Source organism: Lepidochelys kempii, chromosome 4 (assembly GCF_965140265.1).
Source record: "Lepidochelys kempii isolate rLepKem1 chromosome 4, rLepKem1.hap2, whole genome shotgun sequence".
NCBI lineage: Eukaryota > Metazoa > Chordata > Testudines > Cheloniidae > Lepidochelys > Lepidochelys kempii.
In genome coordinates, this window is record NC_133259.1 from 115,930,937 (window position 1) to 115,944,471 (window position 13,535).

The following is a 13,535-nucleotide window of genomic DNA, read 5'->3' on the forward strand; positions in this document are numbered from 1 at the left end:
CAAAATGTTTCTTTACCAATTTTTCCCTTTCACTCATTCACTAATGTAGAGTTTATCTTATGAGCTGTGTTATTGTTACAAAGACATAGACACAGACACCTCCTGTTAGGTTGTAGACTCTTCTGGGGCAGGAAATGTACACACCTCACAATATACAGAACCAAGACTATTTGCATAATTTGCTCCCCGACACCCGAGGGAAAGAGTAAGGGACAGAAACAAAGTTCAAGTTCTGGGTCTGCCAACTTTGGCTATGTTCTTTTTGCCTTTAATTTGGTCACAAAAACAGCACTGGTACTAATGGATATGCATGTGGAGAGAACTGGGCACCTGCCATATCTGGGGCTCTCTTTCCTTGTTCTTGATTATGTTGTCCTAAGACAATAGGAAATAGTGAAAGCTATAACACACTGTGGATTTAGAGGCAAATATCTCAGTCAGTTCATAGAATATCAGGGTTAGAAGAGACCTCAAGAGGTCATCTAGTCCAACCCCCTGATTGTGAGTCCAACTCACAAAGTAGGACCAATCCCCAATTTTTGCCCCAGAGCCCTAAATGGCCACCTCAAGGATTGAATTCACAACCCCGGGATTAGCAGGCCAATGCTCACACCACTGAGCTATGCCTCCCCCCAAACTAGTTCTTCTAGTTTCTTTCTTTACTCAAAATTGGATAGTGCACTATTGCTGCTGGGTACACATTTGCATATCATTTGTATTAAAGTAGCACCTTAAAGTCCCACCCAAGATTGGCTCTCCTTTGTGCTAGGCAATATACATACTCACTTAGCAAAGACAGTCCCTGCCTTGAACAGTTTACAGTCTAGACAGAAAAAGGGTGGAGGGAAAACAGAGGCAAAGTGAACTGCCCAAAGTTCCACAGAAGGTTTGTGACGGATAGAAACAGAACATCGGTTTCTGGACTTCCAGTCCAATGTCCTTGCTACTAGACTACACTGCCTCTTGATAATTTGACACACCAGTAAGCAGTTGGGCACTGAAGGAGTCACACATCCCTTTATGGCATTTTAAAAAAATAACTTTTGAAATATTTAAGCCCTTGTAGCTCTGAAGTGCTTGCAAATGTTGCAACACTGGCTGAAATAATGTCTAGCAACGTTCCTGCAGTGAGAGCTGTTTAACAAGTTTTCACACCCGCTTGTCAACCCATCCTTCATCAATTAAGATCTTGCACTAGGAACTGGCCAGTTTCCAAGATACCGGAGCATTGCTTGCTCCCCAATAAAAGCCCAAAGAAATGGAACCTCGTTGGAGCTCACCTCAATTTCTGCCTTTTATCTCTTCCCATGGGATGCTGCAGCATGGAACCAACTCACACCATTGGATCCTATGTGGCCCGAATAAATACATTTCTGCCAAAAACAAAGTGTGTGTGGGGGGGGGGCGCTTTTGTGTCTGTAAGTGACATTTTTGAGTCAGACTCTGTGGCCTTTGGTGGAGGGCGTTGGTCTTGTGAAAGAATCAAAATGGTCGAAAACACCAAGGAGGTTACCCTCCTTCCTACAGTTTATGTGAAGCTCTGTCTAGTCTTTATGCTCAGCCGCTGTTCATCGCTGTATCTCCGAGGGAAACAATATGCAAGATCAAAGCACCCAGATCCCCTTTGCAGGAAAACCATCTTGCAAATGGATGCAAATAGCCAGCTGAAGGTCCCCGGGAATTGCGATTAACTCTTTGACTCCTGATCTCTTTGGTAATAGTGTTCGCAGAGATCTATTAAAAGCACCGAGAGGTGTTGGCTCTCTCTCATCATGGCGCTCTTTACGTCTCCACATTTTTTAATTCACTCTTGGCTTGTTGCCCTTCCGATCCCCCTCCCCCACATCAGTTTTTTGCTCTGGATGCAAGATGTAATTTCTCTCTCTACGTGCGCTGGGGCTCTCCGAGGCATTGTGCTGGCTGCCCGGTTCCCCTCCCTCTTTTGTTCTGCTTCACATCAGTGGCTGACTCTCCCCAAGACTATCACCTTAGCAAGAACCGCTGTCGTTTCAGCGCCAAGCACACGACCCCCCCCCCCGCCCCCGAGACATCTTTTAATTTACTGCCATCCCCTCCGCCCCCCCCACCCCCTGCGTGGATCCAAGGGGGGAAAAAGGGCAATAAAGCCGCTGATCTCCCCAAGACAGATCTGCCACCACCCCCGCCCCCCAGAAACCCACTGCGATTATTTCCAACCGAGCGATCACTCTCACACACACACAGCGCGGGCTGAGGGCTTGGGGGGGGGGAAGAGAAGCGGAGGGGAGGGGAGCGGAACACTCCCTTTCCCCTGCCCGCCGCTCAGTGGGGGGGCTCCCTCCAGCAGAGCCGCTCTCGATCCGGATTCCGATCCGTATGAACCCTGCTTCGTTGCCATGCTGTAATATGCCCTCGCCCTGAAATCAACCAGCCGCCATAACCGACCATCTATCCCCACCCCCCAGGATCCCTGATTGCTCAGCGCCCTGGCAGAGCAGCAATGCCCCCTCTCCGCCCTGTGGTTCCCGGGTAACCCCTCACCCCACTCCCGGGCCCTGGGCTCCGCTTACCGTTATGTGGGGGATGCTCTTCTTGCCCTGGTAAGACATGCTGCCGCCTGCGAGCCCTGCGCGCACCACGCACCCCGGGAACAGCACAATGCAGAGATACGGGGAAGGGGGGGGCGGGGGAGCTATTCAATGGAGGCAGCGTTTCCTTCCCGGGAAAGGCAAATCTAGCCCCCTTGTTTCGGTTGCAATAGCCCAGGGGCGCGCCACCCCGAGGGAGTTGGCCAGAGCTCCGTGCAGCGGCTGCAGCAGCGCCCTCCCGGCTGCAAAGCTGAGCAGGATTCGCTCGGCGCAACCCAGGAAGCGTTTCCTTTCCCTTCTCCCCCTCCCCAACCCATCAATCCATCTGTGGCCTCCAATACCGGGGCTGGAAAACGCCGTCCCCCCCGCCACACACACACACACCTAGCAGCGGGCAGATCCCCAACGCCTGCTCTCCCACAGACCGCTTCTCGGGCTGTATTTCTACCAGGGCTGGGACAAAGCCCCGCTACCTCGCCGTGTGAATGTCCCCTCCCTGTCTGCACAGATAACGGGCGAGAGACCCACGGGCAGCACACTGCAGCGCAGATAGGCGAGAACAGGTGGGATTCACGTGGGCCTCCCTCATTGCAGAGAACTCAGCAGATTGCTGAGTGAAGCCTCTCCTTTCCCCGTATTTCACCTACATTGTTCCCTTGCTGGCTGCTGAAGGCTCCTCAGGGGACCAGAGTAAGGGAAGTCAAAGGCTCAGACACTGACCCAAAAGTTTAAATCCTTCCGGAAGCCCTTTCATAAAATGAGTTCTGGAACCAGGCCAGCGCTAAATTGCACCAAGTCATTTTTAAAATCAGGACACATCCCTGACACTTTATCACTTTTCCACTGAAAGCTGGCTTCCGTGCTCAAAGTTCCAGCTGGGGGTGGAGGTGAGTGCGTACAGAATGGGTATGGCTGCAGGTTCTCCTCCCCTCTTCCCACGCCATTATCTAAATATAGATTATGGGATGATTTCAAACCTTTCCCCCCAATTCAGGAGAAGCCAACCCATTACTGATCTGGAATCACATAAATACATAATTCCTGGGCAAGTTTAGAGTACATGTTGTTGCCTGATGTGTGCAATTTTAAATAGGAGGCAGAACTCAGGAGGGAAGAGTACAAAGCACATGCAATGAGGCACCCTCACTGTGCAGGGAGGGTTATCATTTTGACATAAAGTTGAAATAATTAATAGGAAATAGACAGGGAAGGGAAGACTGCAGCACAGCTGGCTACACCTAGGGCCTGATGGAAGCCCTTTGCAGTCAACCAGACCCCTATACAGTATTAAGTGATTCCAGTTTCTCAAGTAACATATTTCATCTGGCACAAAACTACATCTAATGACCAGTACCATCTTTATGCTCTGTCCTATGTCTACACACCAGGAAAGTGTACCAGATCCTGGCTCAAGACAAACAAAAAAGATTTCGGCTCCTAGGTTGCAAAAAAAAATAAAAGAAATCTTATTGACATATATTCTGGCTGTGTGTGTTAAAAGCCAAATGGAGTGAAAAGTGGAAGGGATTTATTTGTGCTTGTTTGGAGTGTGTGTGCATGGGAAGCAAATGTGTTCAGAGATCCACTTACCAAAGTGAAAAAATAACTGCAAAGGTCTATTTATTTAGAGAGGGAAAAACGCTATCATCTCCCAGGAAAGCCAGTCCCCTGTGTGTTGTGATGTAGAGGTCTCTTATTTATGACCTCTGCCACAGGCTTGTATGCTACAGACGTGGGACTGCCCAGACTGCAAGAAGCTACTGGTTAGAGAACCCAGCTGCATTTCTAATTTCCTAATTTATCTTGGTATAGTCTTTGTCCTGCTCCAATGGGGGGGGAGGAGGATTGAAAATCGCTTACCGCCACGGAAACAGAGGTCAACCAAGTCAGGAATCAGGCCATTATCCAGTGTTTAGCTCCGCAGTCCAGAGATTAGACAATTATCGTCGTTTTAAAGAAAATGCCTGAGCTTTGGGACCCCATTCTGTTTGCTTACAGCTATAAACAATCTGCTAAGGATACAATGAAACCCCGGGAGGACCCAGGTGGCTTGAGATCAGCATTAACCGAACAAATCTCACAAGACAGACAGGACGGGGAGAGAGGTGGAGTTGGTGTATGTAGAGGTGGGTGGGTGCGATTGACTCATCAGGGCTTTTGCAGCGATAGGAAAAGTGAAACTGACGGCTCCCAGGTTAGGAGAGGCCCCTCAGGACAAACTGCCACGACCTTTGATTTTTTTTGTTTTGATTAGTTAGATTTTTAAAAAGAAGCTGAAGGAGTGACGTCCCAGGCTTCGGAAGATGCGCTATGCCTGAGCCCTACTCGGGCTGCAGTCACAGCGTCCCGGTGTATTTATTCCGCACACAGGGGACCTGCAGCGCCAAGCCTAAGCTGGGATACATGGCAGTTATGCTCAAACGCGTGATCCCTGCAATAGCCCTGGACCTACCGGCAAGCCGCAGTAAAGCTCTGCGGCAGGGCTTGTGCTGCATCGCTTGGGAAGCCAGCACCCTTCGCTGTTGCAGTTGCGACGCTCCTGATGCCTAGGGCTCCTGAGCGCTGTAGCCATGAATGGGTTCTCTCCCCCTGCCGGCGCTCGGTCCCGAGACCCTGCCACCCCCTGTCCCCTTACCTTCCCATTGTCCTGGCCCTGCAGCAGCTCTTTCCCCGCCGGGTATCTGATCTCGATGCCCGGGGTCTTGTCGTCCCGGTCCCCGGGGGAGCTGACCACGGAGCCGGAGACCTCGCTGACATCGCTGGCGGTCTCACTGTAACTGTCCCCGGCATCCAGCAGCATGTCGTGTCTGCTGCCGCTGCGCGGGGTCCGGGAGCCCTTCTTCCCCACGCTGTAGGCATCGAAGTCGATGGTTTTGTTCTCGTAGGCCCCCTCCACCGAGGCGAACATGCCCCCGTATTTCTGGCGAGGGGTCTGAGCCGTGGTGCCCGGCCTGGCCAGATACACGGGCAGGTCATCTTCCTTGTTCCAGTTCCTCTTTCTCTCGGCCATGCTCGCTCTCTGCCCGGCTCTCTCCCTCCCCCCAGCGCCTCTGCACTTGCCACTACCGGGATCGGCGGCTGGCGACCATAAACACGCGTGAAGGGATGCAGCAGCGCAGTGGCAGAGCTGGGGTTGGCTGGTGGGATCCGGGAGACGCAAGCCCCCCACCCGCGAAGAGAAATCTCACGGGGGGTTTCAAACCAGCCCGGTGAGTTAGTAGGCAGCACGTGAACTAAAGTACAAAGGGAACGGGGGAGAGGATGGCAGCGCTAGGCGACTGGAAAGCCCTGGGCGAATAGGAAAAGCACCGCACTAGCCCGCCGGTAGAAAGAGCGATCCGGAGGGAGGGTGTCCTCACACCCCCACCCTGGGCAAAGCGGGCCCTTCCTGGCGACTCCTCCTGCCCCGCAGCAAAGATTGCGGATCCCCTGCGGCTGCCTGGCTCGCAGCGAAGCGCTGGGAATGGAGTTGCGTCCACCGACCCACCCACTCGCATTACCCGCCGTCTCTGGGGGAAGATACCGCCGTGCTGGCGCACTTGGAGAGGCGAGGGCTTCCCAGCTGGATGGGGGGGCGGGGGGTTTGCGCAATGGGCACGTCCACACCGCAAAGCACCTGCTGGCTCCTTCTTCTTTCAAAGGATCTGGACTTGGTGCCAGATCTCGCCGGGAAGCCTCGGTCTATGTAGCAACTTTGGGCTGGCTGCTGCTCCCTCCCCCCACCGCAGAAGTTGGTCAGGGGCGGCAGCGCAGACTGGCCTTCTGTGGCAATAGGTGCAGAGCGGGGGGGAACCCACGCACAGCTCCTGGTTCCTGAGCAGGAAGGGGAAAATCCGCTGCTCCTTACGGCCGCTTCCCTGCTTCTCTCTGGTGCCTGCAGCAGCAGCTGCAAAAGGAGGGGTGGGGGGGCGATATCCGTGAGCCCGGCCGCCCCTCGATCTCCAGTCTAGCCTCAGCCCGGAGGGCGGCGGTGGGTGAGGCCGAAGCGTGCCGGGGAGGTAACCGCCCCGCCGCCGCTGCCTGCCTCTGACACGGAAGTAAAAGCGCCCGGCGCGGGTGCGAGCTGCACTGCAAATCCTCCCCGCCAGCAGGCCTCTGCAGGGAGCGGCCGGGACGCCGCGCCAGGAGTCTGCGCCTGCAAAACTGCCCCGGGGAAGTGGGCGGGGAGGGGAGCGGAGCGGACAAAAGACTGGAGCGTTAGGAGCAGAATAATGCACGACCGCTGCCCCCGGCTTCCCGCTGTCTGTAGCCAGAGCCGGGAGAGCGCCTGGCTGGGAGCTGTCCCTTCAGCACCGGAATGACCCGCCCTGCCGCTAGCCCCAGGCCTGCGCACGCAAAGGCTGACAGCCCAGTTGGTAGAGAAATCGACTTTGGGTAGAATCGCACTGCAGTAAAGTACTCTCCCTAAACGAGCCATACAGGAGTCTGAGTGAAAGAAAACAACAGAAAATACAACACTGGGCTTGCAAACAGGTACACGTAGACACAGACACACACATAGACATATTTTAAAACTTATATAAAATATTTGAATGGAGTTGCGCCTTCTTATACCAAGGATGAATTGGGTCATTATATTTAAATCAGGACTAATCGTTTATTCCGATAACGATTTTTAACTGCCCTTGTAGTCAACAAAGAGTGAATTGTGACCCGGATTTCCAAAACAAATTAGGGGTCATTTTTGTAAAGCAGGGCACGCTGAGCGACTGTCATTGCTTTATGTAGATTGGTTCAGAAAGTCTAGCTTTTACATCCGTAGGTAGATTTGAATTCCATGTGGTTTAAGGCAAGTAACTTAAAACAATGATATTTTTCTGACAGTTAAAACTGTTTTCATAAACCTTGGAAATGCCCTTTGTACCGCAGCAGTTGCCTAAGGGATATTCTTTATGCTCTGCAATAATACACTTGAGCAAAATGCTGCTGAGATTGATTAATAGGCTAAGTGAAGCTGAAGCATTTAAATCAATCAGAAAAACTATGGATTGTTGGTATACAAGGAAACAATAGAGATGTTTGCTATTATACAACCACCACAATACACTCACCCTTTAATTGTCTAAGGCCCTTACAGCCATTCCTGGTGGGCCACAAACTGAAAGCAATTGAAGATCAAACGTTCGACAGGCCACAGGAGAAGTGGAAGAGTAGGGGTGAAACAATGCCCCCACCCCACTGAAGTCAATGGTAGAAGTCCCCTAGGAGTCTGGGAAGGAAGTTAATTCAGGAGACTAACTTTCTCATACATACATTTCCACAGATTGAAAATGTATATGAAGTAGTGATATAACATACCAATTCCAGATATAACATTTCAAAGGAATTTCTCTCCTGAGCACACTGATTTTTGCCCTCTTGGACTTATCAGTAACACTGGGAAATTGGGTAGATTGTTTGTATAACTGGGGCTGGAATGTTAACTACTGATAGTGACTTGATGGTTGGTTGACTGACTGTTACAATCACAGGGGGAAGGAGTGAGATAGTTAGACACACATACTCCTATCTTTTCAGAGCTGGCTTTAATAGGAGTTGCATCATCTATGAATGCTCCATGCTATAAAATATACATCCTGTAAGGATTTCATGGGTTTGTGAGGAAATAATTAAAATTATTTCTAGGCTGTGACTTACTGAAATCCTTCTCTTGTATAATGGGCAGAAATTGATTTTTGTTGAGGGTAGCATCAGGGCTTAGGTGAAAAAAATTAGTATTTTACTCCCAGGGATAATAAATCTTCATATTCAGTGAAACATGAGGTCAGTGTGTGTAATATTACATACATTCTGAATGTCTTCTTCAAAAATAACAGGAAAGTTCTCCAGTAAAGTGTAAAGGTGTAATTAATTTTCCTTTCCAATTAATATGCTAGTCAGGAGAGGAAATTAGACCTCCAGAAAAAATTATTTACCTTTGACTGGCCAATCAGGAAGCAGAGATGTGCATATTTTTCTAATCGACTCAAGGATGAACATTATCTTTTGCCAAAATCATCTAAAGTCACCAGGGATGTCCTCATTTGTATTTGTGACCTGTATGGTAAAGATTGTTCACTTTTATGGAGGTAAACAATACAAACTTTTTGACAAATCTCCTAACATTTTCAGGTGAGCGTGAACCAGGAGTTTTCTCTGGTCCAAAGTAATAATTAATGTACTATTGCACCATTATAAAATATGACACTAAATCAATTTGTGCTTTACTTGGCTTATAGCTTTAAAATAGGAAATAATGTTTATACTCAGAGAAAAAAATCCAGGACACATAATATTGTCAACGTTGTTCATTGCTTTGAAATTAAAGTCCTTCATTAAAGTAATGAATAAGTCCTTCAATAAAGTAATTGACATTTTATTGTATTAATAAGTGTGTTCTAAAAGCTCAGATATTTACATGCCTACAGTCCTGTCCTGTCTAAATTGCAGCTTTGTCACGAAGTTTGCACAGGAACAGACCTTACTCTGAGTCACAATCTGATTCTCAGTTGCCCCCTCGGTTTGTGGGGTTTATCTAGAAAAGTGTGTGGTCTGATGTCAGGTTGTTTAAATATACCACCTTGGCAAAATTCTCTTATTGATGTTGTTTCTAATCTTGTCTCAAGACATTTTGGAAAAATGAGGCAGAATTTAAGGGAACATGCACACTATGTTTCTTGTAATGGATCTCCTATCTATATGTGTATCTATCATTAATACCAATGACATATGTTCCATTCAAAGCAGGCTAGATACCTGAGGATAGGCAATTGAAGTAACACATAAGCAGGTTTGCGTAATTTAAAAACAATTTTTATCTTATAAAAAGCCTGACTGTTGGCAAAACATATGTCAGGAGATCCTCAATTTTAATCTTAATACCCTTCAGCAATGAAGGCAAAATTCATGATCTTAAATGGGATTTTCAGGGTCTAAAGGCCTAGTGCTGGCTTCCTCTCTCAGGGACTTGGAAATCATGTTTAGAGTTCAGATATTTAAATCTTATGGGACTGTTCTTGTTCAGTGCTGCAGGGGGAATTGACCACAACACAGAATTGGGTCTATGGTGTTATTTTGAATCCAACAAATGTCCTATAATTAGATCCCCAAGCCCTTCAAAGACTTACTTTCATGTTTTGCTTTTTGTCAAGTCAGTAGTCTTATCCTGCTAACACTTACACTTGTGCTTAACTTTATAACTCACCATACATCAAATTAAGCATATGGATATTATGCACTGCAGGATTGGGATCTTAGTTCCCTAGTGTGCAGCACCAGGCTTTTAACTTTTCATATAGCCATATAATTCCCCGCCAAAATCAACAGCATTTTTTAGAGTTTTATTTATACTGATACTTCAAAAGCTCTATCACCACAGTGGAACGAATAACTAATAATTAAACAGTTTAAAGAAAGTTTTTAATTTAAAATATGCATACATTTGAATATACAAAATTATGCAAATTATACATTTAACTAACATAGAAAAATACATCTGGATAACAAGATAAAATGTCAACATATTGTACACAATTTTAAGTGATAGTTACAAATCTGTAATAATCATAAGGTAGACTTTGTGACTGCATTACAATTCTGTCCGTCTCCTCTCTAGTTACTTTGAAATTAACATATATGTACATTTAATTACATGAAGGAAATGTCCTAAAGTGAAATTCATTGCTGAAAAATGTAAACAAGATAGCTTCAGTGTAACACATCAAAATGATAAAAGCATCTTTTATGTCACTCAGGTGAACACAATTAGCTGTTCCGTTTTAATCCCCACTGGTAGGGGTGTCAAACTTTCTGCATTTATTTACAACAATTTAAAAAAGGATCGAGCTGTAACTTTTGGGTAATCTATATCAAACTATGAAGCCCACGTTTTTTGTGCATGCTTTGGCACTTTATCAAACTGGTTCTAATTTGTGTCCCTTACGATGAGCTTTTCATGACTCCGAGCTAACATCACACTGTTGTATAGATGAAAAGCTGATAAGACCTCATTCATATTTTGTGCATCCAAGGCTCTCAATTTAAATTTGGTCCCAAGAAGTGAGAAAATATCCATCCTTTTCAATTCAAACAAATACTTATAAGTCTTTACTCCTTACTTTAATTTACATGGGCTTCATGCGTTCAAAACAAAGCCAAAAGCCTTATTTATAAACAAGCTACAAAAATCTATGCCACGCTGAATCTTGGCATTTACAGTGTAAGCCAAGGAGTGATATTATTTACACATTTTCCAACCCCCTTTTTTAGTCACAGGAAGCAGAACAGAAGATGACAATGTTGGAGGGCTTTATTTTTTTCATGTCTATATCCATCATTGCCAAACCCTTCATTCATAATAAGTGAAATTCACCCCACATAAGACCACTTAAGATCCATTTAAAACTCTAAATTAGTGACATCTGGGGCCTTGTGTAGGCTCTCTGCAGAGGAGTGAATTTCACCTAATATAGATTAATCTCTCTCTCAACATAGAAAAACAAATCTAAACAGTTCAGATGCTGACATATTTATATTTGGAAATCAGCTGCTGCACGTGTACAGTTACCCCTTTCATTGCATTTTACATTTACATATCATATTAACATAGCAAGAATCCATGTGACATAGTAAAACAATGATGAGCACAGATTTACACCACAGACAGAAACAACTCTAAATCAAGTCAAGCCTCTATACCTCCTTAGCTCCCTTCTCCTTTGACCACGTTGTCCCTGCTGTGCATAGGCAGTGATGATGAGTGTATGATATTTATATATCATATGTGCTGCACAAGTAAAAGATAGGGTGAAATCTTGGCCCCATTGAAATCAATGGGAGTTTTACCATGGACTTCAATGGAACCAGGATTTATGCAGCACATCAGAGTTAAGCTGAACTTTCTTTGTTGGTTTAACTCCAACTTTAACATTCCTAGTTTGCTGATAATGACTGATACCATGGATTCCAATGGTAGAATTTGAATTTGATGTTTTAGTTTTGTATCCTACTTTGGAAACAGCAATAGATTTTATAACCTAGGATATGTAAAGGGGCAAAAATTCCTGCCCATAATATAATGGCTACTGATTTCTAATGCAAATATGTTTGGAGTCCAAGGCACAATATGTCTTAAAGGAATTCTGCTGAAGCAGGAAAGAGGTCTGCACAAGTTACTATACCGTAATCCCAAAGTCTCTTCCCCCTCTGGCTCCTTAAGGCACTAAAGGATTTCCAAAGGATTAGCTGCAAAAGCCAACATGCACTTGTTTTTCCCACCAATGCAAATTCAAAATACTAAAATCCTTCACCTACATACTAGAAAGACAGGTAGATTTATGAAATATAGATGAGAATTTCCACTTTTTAAAGGCCACAGACAAATATCAATGCTGCCTGAATAGGAGGGTTATTTTGAGAATTATATTGTGTGCATAAAATATTTCTTAGCCAATTGTATTAGCATACATTTAACATAATTATCATTCAGTGATTCAATCACTATACTTCCAGCATCTGTCAACTGTGTTGGTGCAAATAACAGAATTCAATTTTCCAAGATGATATAAGGACCATTGGTTGATTAGAAATATGTCATGAGATATATTTTTAACATCTTGTAATGCTCTGCACAGTAGAGTGTATGGTAATAAGTGAATTAAGAAATAAACCATATTTTATATGTAAAAATGTCCAGTGTCAATCTGTGTATTTTGTTCAAAGTGAGAGCAAAGGGGTATATTTACATAGGAGGACTTGGTAGCAGCATCTTAACATTAATTGCAATTAATTTGGTCAGAAAAATATTGTGCATATAAATCAAGCCAACCAAAGTGCCCAGTTTTACATTTTGAGAAGCAGTTTACCATACACAAGAAAAGCAGCACCTTGTCAAATACAGATAATCAGTAGCTGTTCCATTTTATCCTGTTTGAATTTAGCAGGTCAGCCTACTAGAAAGAGAGGCAAAAATAGTTCCTTTGTCCTGCACAAAGTTTGCTTAGTGAACGCATTTCAAACTGAACAGATTCTATAATAACTAGACACTGCTTTTTTCTGCTCACCACAAGGAAACTGGAAATTAATCTTTATGCTCCCTGCCTGGTCTAATCACAACCCACAAGCTCACATTCATAGCTTTGCTGCTTTATCATCATCATTTGCGTTAAAGATGAGATTTCAATTCCAAATCTTGTGACACACAGAATGAATCCACCCATCTACTAGTTTAATGGGTGAATAGTCTTTTATAATACTGGAAGACAATTCTGATATTAGGAGGTGTGCAGTTTAAGAGAGGTGAACGTGGCATGTGCCACAAAAGAAACATAGCACAATCATTTTTTACGTGGAGTGAATGGCTTAAGGCCTGAGACACTAAAAAATGGACAAGTTCATTATCAACATTTATATTTCATAGTGGGAGACTGGTCATAAATGCCAGGAAACATGCATGATGTCTTAGTTTAACACTTCATTCAAAAATAAGAACGAGGGTCTAATTGTATGCATGTTTTGCAAATGATATATGTGTTGCTTCTCTTCAGGTGGTAGAGTATGCTAATGGCAAGAAACCCACATATGACACCAATTTATTTTAAGAGCGCTTATTAGCAGTTAAGCTTGAAATGTTGCCATGCCAACTTGTCATCTCTTGATAACCATAATCTAAAAATGCACAAGAAATTAATCTGAGATGGGTTTCCTTATTTTATTAGCCTTGTACCTCCCCCCTTCAAAGAATTTCTGAAATTACTGGGAGACTAACCACTGTAGAGATCAGCACATTCTAAAGGTTAGCTCAATTAAAATAAAATAAATGAAAGATTTCAAAATAGTTATCAAAACTGACAGTGCATTACACAACAAGGGGGAAGTTACGTAAATTAGTACCCAATTTTGCTCCCATTCAAGTCAATGGGAGTTTTGCTATTGACTTCAACAGAAGCATGCATAAGCCATTGAAGTAGGACTGTAAACACTCATATGTAC

At 45.0% G+C, this 13,535-nt stretch overlaps 1 protein-coding gene across 2 annotated transcripts in view; it reads right to left on the minus strand.

Moving 5' to 3' along the window:
* Positions 1-6,844, minus strand: part of CRMP1 (collapsin response mediator protein 1) — a 68,948-nt gene extending 62,104 nt beyond the window's left edge. Inside the window, exon 1 of one of the 2 annotated variants that reach the window (XM_073342537.1) lies at positions 5,203-6,844. In XM_073342537.1, the coding sequence (XP_073198638.1) occupies positions 5,203-5,577 (375 nt within the window). In that variant the 5' untranslated portion in view covers positions 5,578-6,844. Of the gene's footprint in view, positions 1-2,549; positions 2,840-5,202 lie in introns of those variants that run through there. The other variant, XM_073342538.1, reaches the window with a different exon arrangement.
* Positions 6,845-13,535: the final 6,691 nt, after the last annotated feature.